At 36.4% G+C, this 21,860-nt stretch overlaps 1 protein-coding gene across 1 annotated transcript in view; it reads left to right on the forward strand.

Annotated features, from left to right (window-relative positions):
- Positions 1–21,860, forward strand: part of ZCCHC4 (zinc finger CCHC-type containing 4) — a gene marked incomplete at its 5' end in the record, with an annotated part of 47,708 nt that overhangs the window by 7,306 nt on the left and 18,542 nt on the right. The window contains 3 exon segments of the mRNA XM_082838026.1: positions 10,653–10,928; positions 11,454–11,534; positions 19,522–19,594. Coding sequence (XP_082694152.1) covers positions 10,653–10,928; positions 11,454–11,534; positions 19,522–19,594 — 430 coding nt within the window.

Consider the following 21,860-nt stretch of genomic DNA (forward strand, 5'->3'; position numbering starts at 1 on the left):
GGCGAGCAGGGGCTACTGCTGCTACCTCATTGAGGTGAGTGGGCTTCTCATTGCGGTGGCTTCTCTCATTGTGGAGCGTGGGCTCTAGGTGTGTGGGCTTCAGTAGTTGTGGCACGCGGGCTCAGTAGTTGTGGCTCGCGGGCTCTAGAGTGCAGGCTCAGTAGTTGTGGCTCGCGGGCTCTAGAGTGCAGGCTCAGTAGTTGTGGCTCACGGGCTTAGTTGCTCCGCGGCATGTGGGGTCTTCCCGGACCAGGGCTCAAATCTGTGTCCCCTGCATTGGCAGGTGGATTCCTAACCACCATGCTACCAGGGAAGCCCCCAGGCTTTCTTTTAATGGGTGGGTTTAGCCCGTTTTTATAGCGGATATGACAGATATGCTTGGTCTTAGTTTTATTATTTTTATACTTCCTGTTTTTATTGCTTCTATTTATGCTCTTTCACTCTGTGGTCTGTGTTTGTTTTTCTTTTCTTTTTTCTTTTTTTTTTTTTTTTGCGGTACACGGGCCTTTCACTGTTGGGGCCTCTCCCATTGCGGGCCACAGGTTCCAGACGCGCAGGCTCAGCGGCCATGGCTCACGGGCCCAGCCGCTCCGCGGCATGTGGGATCTTCCCGGACCGGGGCACGAACCCGTGTCCCCTGCATCGGCAGGCGGACTCTCAACCACTGCGCCACCAGGGAAGTCCTGTTTTTCTTTTTTTCTTTCATTTTTTAATTTTTATTTATTTTTGGCTGCGCTGGGTCTTCGTTGCTGTGCGCGGGTTTTCTCTAGTTGCGGCGAGTGGGAGCTACTCTTTGTTGCGGTGCACGGGCTTCTCGTTGCAGTGGTTTCTCTTGTTGCGGAGCACAGGCTCTAGGCTCACAGGCTTCAGTAATTGTGGCACGCGGGGTCAGTCGTTGTGGCTTGCGGGCTTCAGAGCACAGGCTCAGTAGTTGTGGTGCACAGGCTTAGCTGCTCCGCGGCATGTGGGATCTTCCCGGCCAGCGCTCGAACCTGTGTCCCCTGCATTGGCAGGCGGATTCTTAACCACTGTGCCACCAGGAAAGCCCTGTTTTTCTTTTTTTAATGTGTGTTTCTTCTGTATTTTTGTTCTAATGGTTGCCTTTGTAACTTTTTAAACCATATTTAATTCTTTTTTTTTTAGATTGCCTTCCTCCATCTAAAAATGAGAAATGATTACTTAATATGTTTCTTCTTCCTCTCTCTTTCCTTCTCTATAATTACTATCTGTTTTTTTATTAATAATTATTTTTTAAATTTATTTATTTATTTTTATTTTTGGCTGCCTTGGGTCTTTGTTGCTGCGCACAGGCTTTTCTCTAGTTGCGGCGAGTGGGGGCTACTCTTCCTTGCGGTTCGCGGGCTTCTCATTGGGTGGCTTCTCTTGTTGCAGAGCTCAGGCTCTAGACTCGTGGGCTTCAGTAGTTGTGGCACTCGGGCTCAATTACTATCTGATTTTAGTTGGTTATTTCTTTTTAGGGTTAACCTTTATGCCTTTGAATATTGCTTATAGCTCTTTTACTTGGTTTTTCAGTTTTAAATTATATCTTTTGGCCGATGGCTCTAAAGTATGAGAAAATCAATACACTTTTTGGTTTCCCTTTCCCTTTCTCTTCCCATACCAGTTTTATTTGGTTTTATATTATTTACATTTTGTACTCTAACTGTAATACCCATATTTTTTCTGTTTTTAGTCTGTGGTCAAATAGATTTAGTGCTGACTGATAGCCCCTTTGCTGTAGTTTCTTCACTCATCTCCTATTTGGCTGAAATTCATCCTCTAGCAGTTTTAATTTTTTTTAGAAAGGCTTTTATTAATCAAAAAAATTTAAATCAAAATATCTGTGTGGCTATTGTATGATTCCATTTATATAAAAATATATAAATCATAATAACTTCTTTCCTACACAGCTTTTTATTTTCCTCCTAGTTAATAACAATTTTGAATTTATTGGTTGTTATAGTGACTATTTGCTTAATTATTTATGTGCTTCAGAAATGATTCAACTGCAAACTCTCTGCCTGTTGTCTGAATCCTTTCAGAACATTCAAGTGTAGCATAATCTATTGGTTTCATCTTCTTGGAGAAATTTGTCCTAGAGCTTTCAGAAATGTTCCCATCTGTAATGGTTGCCCTTTCTCCTTGGCATCCAGCTGTCCAGCAGGTTCTTCATGAAGGATCCAGGTAATATAACTATATAACCTGAGTTCTTCCAAGTCCAGAAATATTTAATTCCTTTATTCTTTTTTTTTTGAAAATTAGAAATTTGATCTCTTTATTTTTTCTTTTACATATTTTTTTTAATTGAAGTATTGTTTAATTTACAATGTTGTGTTAGTTTCTGGTGTATAGCAAAGTGATTCGGTTTTCTCTTTCTCTCTCTCTCTCTCTCTCTCTCTATATATATATATATGTATGTGTGTATATATATATATATATATATATGTTCAGTTATATATTCTTTTTCAGATTCTTCTCCATTATAGTTTATTATAAGATATTGAATATAGTTTCCTGTGCTGTACAGTAGGACTTTGTTGTTTCTGTTTTATATACAGTAGTGTGTATCTGCTAATCCCAAACTCTTAATTTATCTCTCCCCACCCACCTTTCCCTTGTGGTAACCATAAGTTTGTTTTTTATGTCTGTGTAACTCCTTTATTCTTGAATGGCACGGTACTTAAGTATAAAATTATTTGGGTGTATGTTTTACTTGGGGACTTTGCAGGATTGCTTCATGTCCTCCAGAGCAGTACTTCTTAAATGATCTGTGTTAAAGGGTCAGTCTTTTGCTTGTTTGCTTGTTTTATGTTTTTATTTTTATTTCTAGTCCACTGGGATCAGATACTTCTGTAAATATAATAGAAATAAATAACTAGAAAATAAAATGGAAAAAAAGAGAAGACATACAAAATACAAGCCCACATTTTTTGTTATTAGATTGAACAGACCTAAAAGTACTCTGTCTAATTGGTATAAAAGTTTCTAAACATGTACTCTGGATGTCTGTCTTTGTCTCATCAGGAACTGGAAACATTTGGCGGCCAGCTCCAGTGCATGGCCCTCTTTGTGGAGCACTGTTCTAGAGTTAAGTAGGTACTGTAGATGTCTGGGGCCAGTTTGATTTTGACCACCCAGCAGTTGACTTGATCTTTTTCCTGAATGCTTAAAAGGAAGTAAATATTTTGAGATCTTGCATTTCTGAAAATACCTTTATGCGGATACTTGATTTATAACCTATACAGATGATAGAATTCTAGGTTGGGAATATCTTTCCTTCAGGGTTTGGAAGGCAGTGCTCCATTTTCTTCTGTCTTCATTATAGCTGTTGAGAAGTTGAAGTTCAACAAGTTCATTCTTGATCTCTTATGTGTGACCTGTGACTTGTTTAATCCCTCTGTCAGTTTTTTAGAATCTTTTTATTCCTAGGGATGTCACATGTCATGATGATCTATCTGATGTAAGTCTGTTTTATTTTATTTTGCTTGGTGTTAGGTAAATCCTTTCAAACTGGAAACTCATGTTCTTGAGTTCTGAGAAATTTCCCAGATTATGTCCCTATTGCCAAAGAATGAAAAACCAAGTCTCACATGATTTTAGGGCAGAGTACAACCCAGTTCTTGCTTAGTGATCTTCTGGAATTGTCTTTGTTTTCTTTGAGTTTAACTCTTCCCTTTCCTTTAAAGCACTTCTTAATACCTTTTATTTAGGAAAATTTCAAGCATACGCAAGAGCAGAGAGAACAGTATACTAAGAACCTCCTGCACCCACACCCAGCTTCCTCAGTCATCAGTATGAGGCTAATTTTGTTTCCCCTGTACCCTTTACCCCGACCTCCAATCTGGACATTATATAGTTCTACCTGGAAACACTTCTCTATGTATCTTAAGAGATAAGGCCTTAAAAAAAAAATGATCACGATACTATTAAAATACCTAAAACATAAACAATTTTTTAATATTACGTAGCATGCAGTTAGCATTCAGCGTTTCTCTGGTTACCTCATAAATGCCAGTTTATAATTGGTCTGTTCAAATCAGGATCCATAGAGACTTTGCACATGGCAATTGGTTGATATCTTTAATCTTTTATTCATTGAAGAAACAGAGTCATTTGTCTGATAGAGATTTCCATATTCTGAATTTGGTTGATTGCATCCTATAGTGTCAGCTAACATTTATTCTATCCCCTGTATTTCTTGGAAAGTAGAGGCGTCCCCAGAATTGAGTTCAGTTTTAGGAGCAACCTCTTCTGTAAGTTGTGTGGTCTGTTTCCTTTTATATCACATCAAAAGGCAGATAATGTCTGGCTGTTCACTTAGTGTGTTATAAGATTGGTTGTGTGTTCAGGTCATATAGGTATAGGCCAGCCTATACCATCCATTATAAAGTTCTATGTCACTGTTCCGTGTAATGATTTCAGCAGTAATTGATGATCATTGCCTAGAGTTATAAGGGTTTACAAATTCCTGTCATCGCTCATGCATTTATTAGCTGCGATTCTTTAAAGAAGAACTTTGTTTCATCAGCTGTTGACTTAACCATGTTTACAGTTCATCTGGGAAGTCAAGATAAATGTTTAATTCTTCCCCTCTTATTTGTTTTCAGCCTGTTTTCAGAATAATGATTCGGTACCCCAGCAACTTACAGAGTTGACTTATCAGGGTCATTGTTCTTTTATTTTTAATATCACTATGAAAACATGTATTTTAAAATTTTAGTTATTTTTTAGTTAATTGAAATTATTCTTTTTGGTATAGCACTTTTTGAATTTGATTTAATTTTTACAATATGATGGAAGTTATAGGTAGGGTGCCCATATAATTTTAATCCAAACCAGAATACTTTCTGAGAGTAAAAGGGGGCACTAACTAGATGGAACTCCAGGACAGCAGATGTAAACTGGGACTGTTCTGGGCAAACATGGGTGTATGGGCACCCTGGAGGAATGTGGGTTGTTAGGGGGAAATTAACATTTTTTCCCCAAGTTTTTCAGCTTTACTGAAGTACAATAATTTGTGTACAATAAGTTGCATGTATCTAAAATTACAGTTTGATAAGTTTTGACATGAAACCATCTACTCATGAAACCGTCACCACAATTAAGAATATGAACATATCCAGTACCCCCCAAAGTTTCCTCCTCTACCATTGTCCTATATCCCTCCATCCCCAAAGGCCGCAGATAACCACTGATCTGCTTTGTGTCACTATAGATGAGTTTGCATTTTCTAGAATTTTATATAAAGGAATTATACAGTATATAGTATTTTTTGAGGGGATGTGTGTCTAGCTTCTTTTACTTAGCATAAATAATTTTGATGTTCATCCATGTTTAAGTGTTTGTATCATTAGTTTATTCCTTTTTATTCCTGAATAATACTGTGTTGTATGGATATATTTTCACCTGTTTGTAGACATTCAGGTTGCCTCCAGTTATTGCCTATTACAAATAAAGCTGCTACAAACATTTGTGTATAAGGGTTTGTATGGACTCATGTTTTTATTTCTCTTAGGTAAATACCTAGGAGTAGAATGGCTGGATCATATGATAAATGTGTTTAACCTTACCAAACTGTTTTCCGAAGTAGCGGCATCATTTTACATCCCCACTAGCAATTTATGAGGTTCCAGTTTCTCCCCATTCTACACAACACTTATTATTATTTTTTAAATTATAGTCATCATATTAAGTGTGATGTAGTATCACATTGTGGTTTTGATTTGCATTTCCTTTGATTGCTAATGATGTTGAGCATCTTTCCATGTGCTTATTGGCTATTTGTATTTCTTCTTTGGAGAAATGTCTGTTCACTTCCTTTGCCATTTTTTAGTTGGTCTAATTCTTTTTATTGTTGAGTTGTAAGTATTCTTATGTATTGTGGATGCAGTTCCTTTACCAGATACACGATTGGCAAACATTTTCTCGTTCTTGGGTTGTCTTTCCACTTTCTTGGTGGTATCCCTTGCAAAACAGAAGTTTTTAATTTTGATTAAGTCCAATTTATTTTTTCTTTTGTTGCTTACGATAAGGGTGTCTTTTGAAAAAAAGTTTAAAATTTTGATTATTGGTTTTTTTTTTAATACTTTGTGCTTTTTAAGTCCTATTTAAGAAATCTTTGCCAAATCCAATCATTATTATTTTCTCCTATGTTTTCTTCTAGAAGTTTTATAGTTTTAACTCTTAGATTTAGGTCTATGATCCATTTTGGCTTAGTTTTTCTTTTTCTTTTTCTTTTTTTTTTTTTTTTTTGGCTGTGCTGCATGGCATGTGAAATCTTAGTTCCCTGACCAGGGATTGAACCCATGCCCCCTGCATTGGAAGCATGGAGTCTTAACCACTGGACCGGGAGGGAAGTCCTTGCTTAGTTTTTAAATATGATATAAAATAGGGTCAGGCTTTTGAACTTTTTAAAACCAGTTTTTCAGTATCTGCAAAAAGTCCTGCTGAGATTTTAATTGAAATTGTGTTGAATTTATAGATAAAATTGGAAAGAATTGACATCTTAATAATACTGAGTTCTATAATCCATAGCTATGGTATATCTCTCCAGTTACTAAGTCATCTTTAATTTTTCTCTATGACATTTTGTAATTTTCAGGGTACTGGGGTTATATATCTCTTGTCAGATTTATTCCTAAATATTTTATATTTTTAATGCTATTTTAAATTGTTATATTTCAGATTTCAGTTTCTGATTATTGCTAGTCTAACAATAGAGTTGATTTTGTATATTATCTTTTATACTTGATAAGCTTACTTATTTAACAGCTTTTTTGAAGATTTTCTTAGGACTTTCTATATACATGGTCATGTCTGTGAGTAAAGAAGTTTTAATGTTTCCTTTCTAATCTGTGCCTTTTATTTCTTGTCTTATCAAAGTGGCTAGACTCCCTGGTCAGTGCTGAGTAGAAATGGTAAGCGTAGACATCCTTGCTTTATTCCAGTCTCAGGAAGAATGCATTCAGTCTTTCATCAGTGGTGTTAGCTGTAAGTTTTTCTTAGATGCCCTTTATTAGGTTATGGAAGTCCCCTTCTATTCCTAGTTTTCTGAGATTCTTTATCACAAATGGATGTTTGATTTTTGTCAAGGGCTTTTTTCTGCATCTAAAGAGATCATTTTTTCTTTTTTTTGATTTTTAATATGGTGCATTGCACTGATTGAATTCAAACATTAAAGCAACCTTGCATATCTGGGGTCGACTACACTTGGTCACGATGTATTACTTACTGTCTTTATATATGTGTTTTTGATTGACTAAAGTTTTGTTAATAATTTTGAGTTTGTGTTCATGAAGTATATTGGTGTTTAGTTTTCTTATAATTTTTTTCTGGTTTTGGTATTGGAGTAATGTTGGCCTAATGAAATGAAGTGGGAATTATACCCTCCTTTCTGTTTTTTGGAAGAATTTGTACAGAATTGGTATTGTTCCACTGTTTTCTAATTTCCAGTGAGAAATCTGGTATCATTCTTATCTTTGTTCTTCCGTGTCTTTTTTCCCTCTGGTTTCTTTTAAGATTTTTCTCTTTATCAACTGATCTTCAAATAATTTTATTATAATGTATCTTATAGTTTTCTTCATTTCTTGTGCATGGGGTTCACTGAGCTTCTTTGATCTTTGAATGTAATTTTAGAAAATTTTAACCATTATTTTTTCAAAAATTTTTCTTCCCCCTCCCCCCTTTCAGGGGTCCATTTTCATGTATTTAGGCCCTTTGGTGTTTCATTTTGGATAGTTTCTAAGGCTGTGCCTTTGAGTACACCAATGTTTTTTTCTGTAGTGTCTGAACTGCTGTTAGTCACATCATTTCAGACAATTAAAAAATCTTTATAGGTTTGATTTGGGTCCTTTTATATTTTCCATGGCTTTCCTTAGGCTCATGCTTTCCTCTACCTTCTTGAACATATGGAATATAGTTATAATAAAATGGCTTGAATGTTTTTGCCTGCTGATTATATTATCTCTGTCATTTCTGAGTTGGTTTGAATTGATTGGTTTTTTGGTTTTTTTTTTCTCTAATCATGGGTCATGTTTTCTTGTTTCTTTGCATACCTGGTTATATTTGATTCAGTGCTAGCAGTGTGATTTTTACCTTGTTGTATACTGGTTATTTTTTATTCCTTTACCTATTTTTGAGCTTTGTTCTAAGATACAGTTAAGTTACTTGGCTAATGTTTGATACTCTTGAGCAGGAGTTGGCCAACGACAGTCTGCAGGCCAAATCTGGCCATGCCTGTTCATTTCTGTTCGGGCTTGTGGTTGCTTTTGTGCTGCAGCGATAGAATAGTCGTGACAGAGAGAATGGATCGCCTGCCAAGCTCAAAATATTTACTGTCTGATCCTTTATAATCCCTTGCTTTTGAAGGTTTATCTTTAAGCCTTTTGGAGGACCAGAGCAGCCTTGGGGTAGGGCTGATTTCTTCCCACTCCTGAGGCTGTATGTCCTGAGCGCCCTACCTCATCCTTGTGGATTCAGAGGTTTCTCACTCTGGGCCCTGGGTGATTGTTCTACCTGCTCATTTCCAGCAGTCCTCTGTCTCTTGGTAGGTAGTCTTTTCACGCACCTGCTAATCAGTGCTCAGCATAGACTGGAGGGGAATCTCAGCAGGCCTTGGAGCACTAGCTCAGTGTCTGCTGTCTGCCTTCCGTGTACTCCATGCGTACCATCCAGTGCTCTGCCTTGTGGATCCAGCTGCCTTGGCCTCCACGATTTCTCAACTCTACCTCATCAACTTGTTGTGCTGTGTTTGGGGCCTCCATCCTGTGCAGCCAGCTCTCCACAGGCAGGAAGCTGAGCAGCTGTACTGCTCACTCACCTCTTCCCTTCTCTCGGCGTTCACTGTTTGGGCTGCCAGTTGTCCGATATCTTTTTTTTTCCTACTTTTTTCTTTTGTCCAGTATCTTAAAACTGTGGTTTCATATATTTTATCAATTTTTTGAGGGCCAGGATGGTAAATCTGGTCTTCTTGCTTTTTCGTGTCTGAATGTGGAAGTCTTCAACAATGAACAGTTACTAATGAATGGTAATAGTAGTAAATTCAGTGTGTCTGTTGCCAAGGACGGTGCTGGTTCCTTCCACTTGCATCTCATGTCTTAGGGGCCCTTTTCTCTACTGACACTCTTACTTTGAATTACTATTAAAGTTTCTTCTAATATCATGCTCCTTTTTCTTTGCAGTCATAGATAAAGCTGTCAAAAGAACAGTTATCATAGAAATAGAAACAAATTACCAGCATGATGAGCTTATTTCTTGCTATCGCCATTCAGAATACCTATTTCTCACTGCCTTGGGTGCTTTGAAGTGAAACTGTGTTTATATACAGAAAGTTTTAATATCCACCTTGATTCTATGTTAAGTTCACAGTTTTTACAGTACAGTTCAGAGTTTAGTTCAACTAAAATCATATGACTGTTCTCAAACTCTAAGAATCCTTTAGTGCACTATTTGACATGCTTAGATCTAGACATTTCTGACCCTCTATGAGCCATGATAATTTTACTTATTTTTCTTTTGTTTTCTTATTCTGCTTTCTTTTTTAAAATTTTTTAAAATTTATTTATTTATTTTTGGCTGCTTTGGGTCTTCATTGTTGTGAGCGGGCTTTCTCTAGTTGTGGTGAGCGGGGGCTACTCTTTGTTGTGGCGCACGGGCTTCTCATTGCAGTGGCTTCTCTTGTTGCGAAGCAGGGGCTCTAGGTACATGGGCTTCAGTAGTTGTGGCACGCGGGCTCAGTAGTTGTGGCTCGCGAGCTCTAGAGCACAGGCTCAGTAGTTGTGGTGCATGGACTTGGTTGCTCCACAGCATGTGGGATCTTCCTGGACCAGGGCTCGAAGCCATGTCCCTTGCATTGGCAGGCGGATTCTTAACCACTGCGCCACCAGGGAAGTCCATCTTACTGTGAATTCTTAGCTGGATTGCATATACAAAATCAGCAGTTTTAAAAACGTACTGTGATTGTCTTCTCTCTTTAATCATCAGTAATAAAATGGAAAGAGAGGGGCAAAAAACGCAAAGTAGTGGCTTTGAAATCAGATATAAAGGTGACTTGAAAGGGATCAAATAGGCTATCTGGTATCGTATTTCTTAAGGCTTTGATTATTGTTTTGCTGCTTTGGGGTGAGCTTCTCAGAACTGCCTCCATCAGTACTGCTAAGAATAGAGGAACTTTGTGGGAACATTTTTTCTTTTAGGAGGTAATTTTTCTTGCTATGTATGCCATAAGAAATTGAAGAATGATCTTAATTTCTCATTTGGAAATGACTGTCTTACTGAGCCAGACTGTTTAACACCTCCAAGTTAGAACACATGGATTTGTCAATAAATTTAAAGGTGATAGTAGTCTCCATTACTACTAAGTTGTTTGAATAATATATTATATTCACATTTTAAATGGATATTGATCTTCAGCCAGTGACTAAATTGGAGCATCTCAATTTTTAAGAGATCGCTGATTCTTTTCCACTTTGTAGGTATGCAGCCAGACATAAATCCTAGCCAACATTCCACAGATTGTTTCGTACCTTTGCTTCTTCATGCAGTACTCTTTAGGAAGTAATAATACTTTTTGCATGTTAAACCTGGCGAAAATCAATTGTCTTTAAAGCAACAAACTTAAAATGTATTCCTTTGTGTTTTGTTGTGTCTTGAAGGTACTTGAAGTTTATTGAGTTGCCCTTGTCTCAGAGAAAGTTTTGTCAAAGATGTCAGCAGTTGCTGTTGCCAGATGATGAGGAAAAGCATCGCAAGCATCAGATAGTGGGTGATATTTCTATCACCCAGTTAAAAAGGCCCAGTCAACTCCTTTATCCATTGGAAAACAAGAAGACAAATGCCCAGTATTTGTTTGCTGATAGGAGCTGTCTGTTCTTGGTAGACCTACTCTCTACCCTTGGGTTCAGAAGAGTACTGTGTGTTGGGACACCAAGGTATGTTATATGGTATTTTAAACATTTTCCTATCACCACTATTTAAACTGTAAGAAAATTTATTAAGTAGTTATTTATTGGGTTGGCCAAAAAGTTCATTCAGGTTTTTCCCTAAGATATGGAAAACCCAAATGAACTTTTTGTCCAACCCAATACTATGTGCAGGTTACGACATGAAGCTTCAAGTGTACAAAGGAAATATAAAGCATGGTCCCTCTCTGAGGAGTTTGTAATCTTTATTCCATTTGAGAGAAATCTTTGTAGATTTCTGGTATATGATAGGAGATTCTTTCTGATTTGATTCTTAAGTTATTGATTATTTTAGAGTTTTCTGTTTCAGATGAGATCCATCCACTGTTTTAAAAATATTTGTGAAATTTAAACCTTGCTTATACTTGCCAAATTTTCCTCAGTGTTTCACTGAAATATTAGAAATATCAGGAGAACATTGATGGGTTTTTTATTTGCTTGTTATCTATGGCATTTGTAATTTCTTATTAAATTTGCTTTCACTCATTGCTTTAGGTTGCATGAGCTGATCAGGTTGAAAGCATCAGGTGACAAGAAGTCTAACATTAAAAGCCTTTTATTGGATATTGATTTTCGGTAGGTTTACAAAGTATAATATTTATTCTCCTTCATTGTGTTCTGTTTCTTTTTAATGTTTTTGTCTTATTAATCTTATTACAATCCTTTACTTAACATTTAGAAGTAGTGATTGGTTATAAGGTATCATTTTAGTCATATAGACTCAACATGTAATCTTCCATATTTCAAACAGGGAGGTGGTACATTTCTCCTTTTGCTAGTGTGCTTCCTGAATTTTCTCTGTGAATATGTCTAGTTGTCTTTGGCTTATAATTTAGAGATACATTTCAATTGAGTGAAATTTCTTCTAATATACTTATTTTTCAAGGGTAATTCCAAATTTCCTCCAGAATTTTGTTTCATCATGATGTTTTAAGTGTGATAAGACATGTATTTTAATATTTTTACTGGATGATATGCATACTGTCTTTCACTGGACATGACCTGAAGTGAAGGGAGCGCTAACTAGGAAATAGAAAAGTCCCGAGGCAGAGGATAAACAAACAGATAAGCTTGTGGGAGAGGGTCAGAATTAAATGGCTCCTGATGTGTTGGAACAAACAGGTGAGACAGTGGACCACATCTTGAGTCCCCCATCTGGTGGTAATTGAGAAGATACAGACGTTTGACTTACAACACAGGATGGCAAATGTGTCCATCCTCAGACTCTCTGATGCTGTAAACTTGAAGTACTCTTCCTAGTTTCTGTAATTGTTTGATTTCCAGGAGTTCATGGTGAGTCTGTAAGACACCGTGTTCTTAGTATATTTTACTTGTTCTTGAGTGTATTGAAGGAATCGGGCTTTGAGTTTCTTTTTATTTAATCTGATAGAGTCTATTTGGCCAATATTCCAGCATTTCCTGGATTCTCTCTAGTATTATTACTCAGGTTCTCTATGAAATTACATATGCTTTTTCTCCCTAAAAACAGGCAGACAGATTTTTAAAGTGTAGAAAGTCACAATAAAATGTACAGCTTTCGTTATTTATTTTTCTTTAGACTTCCAAGTCAACTTTAGGTTATCTAATATAAGCACATATGTTTCTCAGAAATAACCCACACTTTCTGTAACCCTCATCCCTTATTAACAGGACTAGCACACACTTTACAAATACCTGCTTGATGGGAGTAATCCTCGGGAAAATGGAATTCCATAAGTGATAATATGGACTTCTTCTTAAACTCAAATTCTTTTTTTAAATTGAGTTATAATTCACTAAAATTTACCATTTTAAAGTGTGTATTTCAGCAGTTTTTGGTATATTCACTAGGTTCTGCAGCCATCACCCATGATTCCAGAACATTTTTAATCACACTACAAAGGAACTCCTTACTTCCCCTAATAACCATTAATCTGCTTTCTGTCTCCATGGATTTGTCTATTCTGGATGTTTTATATAAATGGAATCATACAATGTGTGACCTTTATGTCTGGCCTCTTTCACTTTAGCATAATGTTTTCAAAATTCCTCCATGTCATAGCATATAACTGTCCTTCCTTTTATGGTTGTATAATATCCCATTGTATGAATATCTCAATTTCTTTTTTAACTACCATGTTTCTTTCCTAAAGTATTATTGTTAAATTATTATAAATGTATTATTTTAAAGGTAGAAATTTAACTTTTGAGGTCTTATAATAACAATATTAACAATAACTAGTATTTAGTGAATACTTGTCACTTGTCAAACCCTATTCTAAATCCTTTGATCCTCACAATAGACCTATAAGGTGGATACTATTAACATTCTCCTTTTCCTCAGAATAGAAAACTGAGGTACAAAGAAATTAAATAACTTGACCAAAGTCACAGTTTATAAATGTCCAGCTCAGGATTCAAACCCAGTCAGTCTGGCCCCCAAAATTGAATTATCCTCTGGAAATAACTTTGCTTTTGGAAGTGTATATAAGCCTTTCTTATATAGCCTGTATTTCTCTCTTGTCATCCTTCTAGGTTTCCCTTTTTCCACCTATCCCCCTGCTTTGTTCCACAATAGTTTGCAAATGCGTTAATAACTGGTTTCCAGGTTATTCATGTATTCAGAGTCAGGCATTCATATTAGTCAGGAATCTGACATAAATCCATTTATGTCACTGCGAATGTATTGGCTCACACTGCTGGAGTCTAGGGTATAACAGGCTTCAGTCCAGTTGAGATCCTGGGCCTCACATAATTTTTTAGAGCTCTGTCTTTCTCTCTCTCTACCTCTCATTCTGTGTTTCTCTCTGTACTGGCCTTATTCTTCAGACAGCTTCCTTCATTCTGCCAAGGACTTTGGTGGGCAGCAGCTTTAAACTTACATAGTCTCAGCTGAACTGCCCAGTAGAAAAAGAATCTTTCCCGAGAGCTCCAGCAGCAAAACTCCAGTGAGTACTCTGCCTACCTTGCCTGGGGTTACATAGCCATTCCAGAATCATCACTGTGGCCTGGCAGATAGAGTGCTATAGAGTGGGTTCTCCATAGGAAATAGATGTTTGACTGAAACGAGGGGAGATGTAGGTACTAGAAAGACAAAAAAAAGACAAAAGAAAAGATGTCCACAACTGAATTATTCAAGACAATATATGTCAGTTGTCAGCAGCACATACGTTTTCATCTCTCTTGGGTATTGTATTAATTTGCTAGGGATGCCATAACAAAATACCACAGACTGGGTGGGTTAAACAATAGAAATTTATTTTCCCACAGTTTTGGAGGCTGGAAGTCGAAGATCAGGGTGTCAGTAAGTTTGGTTTCTTCTTTTTTTTTTTTTTTAATTTATTTTATTATTTATTTATTTATTTTTGGCTGTGTTGGGTCTTTGTTGCTGTGCGCGGGCTTTCTCTAGTTGTGGAGAGCAGGGGCTACTCTTCGTTGTGGTGCACGGGCTTCTCATTGCAGTGGCTTCACTTGTTGCAGAGCATGGGCTGTAGGTGTGCAGGCTTCAGTAGTTGTGGCACACGGCCTCAGTAGTTGTGGCTCGCAAGCTCTAGAGTACAGGCTCAGTAGTTGTGGCGCATGGGCTTAGTTGCTCCATGGCATGTGGGATCTTCCCAGACCAGGGCTCGAACCTGTGTCCCCTGCATTGGCAGGTGGATTCTTAACCACTGCGCCACCAGGGAAGTCCCAGGTTTGGATTCTTCTGAGATCTCTCTCCTTGGCTTGCGGATAGCTGCCTTCTAACTGTGTCATCACATGGTCTTTCCTGTGTGTGTGCACATCCCCGGTATCTCTTTATGTGTCCAGATTTCCTCTTCTTATAAAGACACCAGTCATATGCATTGGGGCCCACCCTAATGACCTCCTTTTAACTTAGTCACCTCTTAGTACACCTGAAATTAACATAACATTGTACATCAATCATATTTCAATTAAAAAAAATTTAAAAGGATAAATGCTTAAAAATTAATTTAATTACCTCTTTAAGGGCCCTCTCTCCAAATATAGTTACCTTTTGAGAGACTGTGGGATCAGTGCTTCAGCATATGAATTAGTTGGGGGGACACAACCGAGGCCATAACAGGTATATACCTAGGAGTAGAATTGCTTGGTCATGTGGTGATTCTATGTTTAACTTCTTAAGGGACTCCCAAACTGTTTTCCAAGGTGACTGCACTGTTTTATTTTACCAACAGCAATGTATGAGAGTTCCAATTTCTCCACATCTTTGTCAACACTTGTTATTCTCTGTCTTTTTGAAGTAGTGTCTCATTCTGGTTTGTTTTGCATTTTATTGGTGGCTAATGTTGTTGAGCATCTTTTCATGTGCTTATGGCCAATTGTTTATCTTTTTGGAGAAATGTCTATTCAGTCCTTTGCCCATTTTTAAAATTGGTTATTTGTCTTATTGTTGAATTGAAAGAGTTCTCAATATATTCTGGATACTAGACCCCTATCAGATATATGATTCGTAAATATTTTCTCCTGTTCTTTGTGTTTTTTCACTTTTGATGGAGTCCAGTCATTCTGTTTTCTTTGGTTGCTTGTGTTTTAGGTGTCATACCAAGAAACTATTGCCTAATCCAAAGTCATGAATATTTACACTTGTTTTCTTCTAAGAGTTTTTAATTTTAGCTCTTATATTTAGGTCATTGATTTCTTTTGAGTAATTTTTATATATGGTGTGAGGTAGGGGTCTAACTTTATTCTTTGCATGTGGATATCCAGTTGCCTTGGCACCATTTGTTAAAATGATTATTCTTTTCCCATTGAATGGTCTTGGAACCTTATTGAAAACCAAACGACCATAAATGTATGGATTTATTTGTAGACTCTGTAAATTCTATTCCATTGATCTATGTCTGTCCTTATGCCAGTCTCACACAACCTTGATTACTGTTGCTTTGTAGTGAGTTTTGAAATTACAAAGTGTGAGTCTTTCAACTTAATTCTCTTTCAAGATTGTTTTGGCTATTGTGGGTTCCTTGCACTTCTATATGAATTTTAGAATTACCTTCTCAGTTTCTACAAAAAAGCCAACTGGCCTTTTTATAGGGATTGCATTGAATTTATAGATCAATTTGAGGGGTGTTTTCATCTTAATATTAAGTGTTCTGGTTCATGAATATGAGATGTCTTTCCATTTATTTAGATATTCTTTAAGTTCTTTAAACAATATTTTGTAGTTTTCAGTGTGCAAGACTTGTACTTCTTTTGTTAAATTTGTTCCTAAACACTTTATTCTTTTTGTTGCTATTGTAAATAAATTGTTTTATAAAATTTTATTATCTATTGTTCATTGCTACTGCCCTGTTTTTAAAAAAATTACAATAAAGTATACATAGTAAATATAAAATTTACCATGTTAAACATTTTTTAAGTGTATAGTTCAGTAGTGTTAAGTAAGTGAAGTACATTCATATCGTTATACACATTTTCCAGAACTCGTTGCATCTTACCTGATGTACTTTTAATTTGAAAGATTTCAAATTTGAAAGATTTTAATTTGAAAGATATGGCCCTTTAACTCTTTTGCCTTAAATGCCATGCCTTGAAGTTTTACCTTTCTTGAGCTTGTAGTTCAAATCCCCTGGTCAGAATAGGGGTAGGGGATGTGGATAAAGTTGTTTTATAACCTGTGGAATACACAGATGCTTTTTTTCTTTGTGTGTGTAAACCTGTGTGTGTGTGTTGCAGACAAAAACTGAAGGTATAGTACTGTGGTATCCTAGCATAGCTTCCTTGATAGCTACTCTGTTTCTGAGTCAGTTCTGTAAAAGGTCAACATTGGGTGCTAAGATAGAGCTGGTTTATTGACATATGTTTGTAGCCAGAATGAACTCAGCCTGTTGCCTGTATTTACACTATGATGGAGTGTGGGGTTGGTTCAGATTTCTCACAAGGACCACAGTTAAATCAGGGAAACATTCCTTTGTGGTATAAAGTGGTACTGAATAGTTCCTTCTGGCACTTTGACTTTGGCTTGTTGTTGCCCTGTGTAAGGTCTGTGCAAGGCTGCAGAGAACTGCCTCAAATCCAGGGCTATATGTAGATGTGCGGTAAATGTCCTTTGCTGGGGCTCTAAGATATGAAGTTAACATTTGCTAAGATGGATTTCTATATGCTCTGATTTTAGCATGAAAGATATGAAACTCTGGCAAACTATCATCCAAATAAAGTTGTATCAGAAAAATGTATTTCTTAGGCTCATTTCATGAACTAGTTTTATTCAGCTCTTGATTACATTTCCTTTGTGTAGAACATGTTTCATACTTGGTAACTGACTCAGATTTAAAGAGAATGAATGGCCAAATTAAATGAATGTCCTTTTGAGCAGTTTTCAAGTGCATGCATTTCTGATTGGTTTTGTTTGCCTTATTCAATGGAGAGAATAATTCTTTGTGGCCAATTTCATTCTAAGAGGGTGATGTTGAGTGATTTTTCATAATTTAAAATATGAATAATTATGCTTCCTTGTTTGTGTTTGATGGAAACTTAGAGCTGAAATCTTGGCTTTTTTCTCTCTCTGGCTCTGCCCACTGCTGCCCAGAACATTTTGGATGAGTGTGCTATGCTGAATTTTATGTAAATAAATTTTTTTTTAATTTTAAAAAATGACTATTGCATCATGAAGCAATGAAAATAAATGGAGGGTGGTAGAAATATATTTTAAAAGAGATTGTATTTTCCCTTGCTTACACAAAGCAATGTAAGAGCGAAAAACACTCTCAAATGATGGTTGATCCACAGCCGTACTAGTATTAATATATATGTGTAAATTAAGTAACTGTTATAGCTATATTATCAGCTATTTGGGATTTGGTTAAAGAGGAAGACATTTGTTTATTAATCGTAATTCACATTGTCCCACAGTGTTTTGGAATGTTCCTTGGGTTACAGTATATAGTTTAAATATTTTTCAGTTATTCAAACCTTCTGTTTATTTCTTCAGTGAAAATTTGTTTTATGAAATCATCAGATGTACTAACAGTATCTTAAGTGATATTAAAGGATATTGTACTGAGAATGGCGAACAGCTGTTCTTCCATCTCCACAGAATAACAAGAAATGGATTTAGATTATAAGAGGAGATATTTTGATTGGGCATAAACATAATTCCCTAACATTAGAGTCACTGAGACATACATCTTTATAGCTGGTATTTATTAAAATAATGATACCTGACATTTCATTATATGCTTTGTATCTGGCATTGTATTCAGCACTTTACATACATTATCTTATTTATTCTTACCAAGTCCTATGAGGTATTATAGAAACTATTTTCCTATTTTGTAGATGAAGAAATGGGGGCTCAGATAGGTTAAATAACTTACTAAGATTACACAGCTAATAAGTGAGAGACCCAGAGTTTGAAACCAGACCACCCGACTGTACAGCTGTACTCTTAGCCTCAGTGTAATAGGAAGAGGATAAACTAGGCTTGTCCGTTGTATTAAATACTCAGCATGGTTGGTGATCAGTTACAGATGGTCATAAATAACTGTGAGTAGAAGTAGAAGCAAAGAAGCGCCGTATCGTGATTTGGTTAAAGAAGCTGTGTAAGTAAGGATGTGTCCCTGATTTTTTCTCAGTCTTTCCACTAGGTTATGAATTCTGTAGAAGGATGGTGTGGTTCATATGTGAATTGTTTATGACAAAACTGTGGAAGTTCAAAATCCTATTGAGGTAAAAGAGGTTTCTATATTATACAAAAAACCCTCAGAAATCAGCAAGAAAGACATTAAGGCCCATAGACATAAATGGGAAAAACAGACCTAGGCAGTACAAATAAAATTAAGGAATAAAGAAAACTCAGTTTTGTAAGAAGTCAGATAAATGCAAATTTAAGCCATGTTGTGGTATGAATTTTGCCTAGTAAATTAGCGAAAATTTATAAAATGTTAATACCCGAAGCTGGTACTCTCATTCATTACTGACTGCATTTTAAAGTAGTATGTTAGAAGAATAAAATGATTCAATCAGTAAATAAATATCCTCTTTCCTGGCACTAATTCAGTATATATGAAATGTGCGTACTTCTTTTCTCTTACATATTGAGAAGCATATTTTATTAAGCTAATTCACAATAGACAAGAAAAACTCTGTATTAAATACCTTTTTTTTGTTAACCACGGAAGAAAATAATTAACAGCTGTTGAGAAGAAATGTTGATTCAGTATTTTCCTTAAAATTATTAACTATGAGAGATGTATTTTAATTGCCAGCCCATCTCAAGCTTAAGTTGCATAATAATCTATCAGGAACATGCTTATTTATGTAGAATCTTCTGGTCCGTAGGAACCAGAAGATTATATGTGTTTTTTATATATGAGTGTTCTGTAGTTTTGCCACTGGTTTATTAAACTTGGGGCCATAATTTAAGTTTGTTATTCATCCTCTGTTGCTGACTTCTTGAGATTTTGGGAAAGTATTCTTTATTTCAAAAAACTAAAGGATGATGAAATTGATTTTATTGAAGGTGTGATTTCATAGTTTTAAAATTTAGTTTACATTTATTTATTTATTTATGTATAACTGTGACCAGACAAGTAACTGCAGTAATAAACAAATTATCTTACAGGTATTCACAGTTTTATATGGAAGATAGTTTTTGCCATTATAACATGTTTAACCATCACTTCTTTGATGGAAAGGTAAGAATTATGACAATTATCTCTTTCTTTTATTGTATTTCCTTCATTATTTTTCTAGGGTCCCTCAAGAGCAAATGGTGGCTTTTCTACCATTTATTGATATTTATTTTTGTTCATTCACTGAGTGTGTATTGAGCACCTAGAGGTGATCGTGTTATTCATCTTTCATGACTTTTCACTGCTTCTTGGGTGAAGAGCCACTTTCTCACCAAGACTCACGTAGCTGTTTGTGATCTGACCCCTGCCACTCTCCAGCCTGTCCTCTCCCTGTTCCTGCTTTGCTGTTCATGTTCAGGACATATGACCTTCATCTCAAACTGGCCTTTCCAGCACAGGGGCTTTTGCCCATGCTGTTCCCTCCACCTTCTACTCTCTCTTTGCCTTGTTAATGTCACCTCATCCTTCAGAACCCTGTTCCAAGTCACTTTCTTTAGCCTCCCCTGGCCCTCAGACAAGGTCAGGTTCTCCTTTGTAGATTTATGATGCTGTAATTAAATAATTCTGTAGTTAGTTGTTTGCTGTCTGCCTTCCTGATAAATTTCATGTCCCAGTTAAGGGGATTTATGGTTTTATTAAACTAATCCTTAAAAAATAGACAGTGTCAGGAGTTAACTCCAATCTATGAACTCTGGGTGATAATGTGTCAGTTTAGGTTCATCACTTCTAACAAATGTCCCACTCTGGTGGGTGCTGTTGATAGTGGGAGCGGTTATCCATGTGTGGGGCAGGGGTTGTGTGGGATATCTCTGTACCTTCCTCTCAATTTTGGTGTAAACCTAAAACTACTCTAAAAAAAAATAACCTTATAATAAAGGGAGAGTGGTTTAAAAAAATCTTCTTTCAATATGATGTTAATAACATCATTGTGAATAAACAACATAGCAGAGCTGATATTTCTACTCCTAATTTGAGCTGTTTGTCAGTCCCATTACAAAATAAAATCTATAACCAACCAAGTAATCACACCTGACAGGAGGTTGGTCAGAAACGTTTGAAATTATCAAGACTGCTTGAAGCATATCCATACATATATATGATGGGTATATATCAATTTTTAAAGAATTGTGAGTCATGTTTTAAGTATATATTGTGCTTTAAGATATTAGCTAATGATAGAATGAAAACCAAGCAAGACTAAAAAACTGAGCATTCAGGAAATGAAAATAGATTCTAAATTGTTGGTTGGGATTGAAAAAATGAGACTCATTGAAAAGTGAGATTTAGTAAGTATAGCCAGTGATGTACTCCTTCCATCAGAATCCGTTTAGCATGGGGATACATATTTTTCAGCCGCGAAAGCTATGAAAACCGAGTATTGAAGTAAATAACAGAATTAGACTTCACTGTTTCCCAGAGCGCTTGTGTGGTTAATAAACACTAGAATTTGAGAACTGATTCGATGAGCATGAAGGAGAACGAGGAATTGAAAGACTGCTTGACAGAAGATGAAGAGGGGCTTCTCACCTCGGACAGTGACAGTGGAGAAAAGAGAGGAAAGAAGTGGATTCTGAAGGCATTTCCCAGATGGAAACCAGAAGACTTGGTGTAATTACTCTGTGTATACCTGAAACTAATATAATGTTATACGTCAGTTATACCTCAATTAAAAAAAAAAAAAGACGAGTTGGTGATAAGTGTACCGGGGGTGAAATCAAACATGACCTGGGGCCGTGACCTGGATTCATCTTCCATTCTTCAAAACAGAGAGTAGGGGAGTGTGGAAGCGACGTTTGGAAATGTTGAGTTTGTGGGGCTGGCACGACATTGACGTGCAAGTGTCCAGTGTGGTCTCTTGAAACTGGGGGGCTTTGAGCTCAGGGGGGTTGTCAGCACTGGTGACACAGCTGAGGAAGGAGCTGAGTTCATATTACTGCTTGGTGCTGCAGTAGTGGGTCAGGTATTTGTTTATTTGTTTTTAATACCAGACCATGATTTTGCTTTTTAATTTGAACAATAAAGACAAGAGTAAAATTACTTTTACATACCGAAGAGTTGGCTAGCAATTTCATACATCTTAAGAAAGTAACATGTAAGTAGCCTTTTCTAGGAAATTCTATGTAACTTTTTTTTTTGAGAGTTTATAGAATTACCTTACAAGTTTCTAGAATAACGGTTGGAATAAGCTGCCAAGACTGAGCTCCATGTTCCGTTTCACAGAAGAAAACAGTCATCCAGCCCAGGCTCTCCTTTCTCTGTATTTTAGGAACAGCCACTAAATGGCACTGCAACTGCAGAGAGTGACCTACAGAAAACTATTGTTTAATGA

Source organism: Leucopleurus acutus, assembly GCF_964270905.1.
Source record: "Leucopleurus acutus genome assembly, chromosome: 4".
Lineage (NCBI taxonomy): Eukaryota > Metazoa > Chordata > Mammalia > Artiodactyla > Delphinidae > Leucopleurus > Leucopleurus acutus.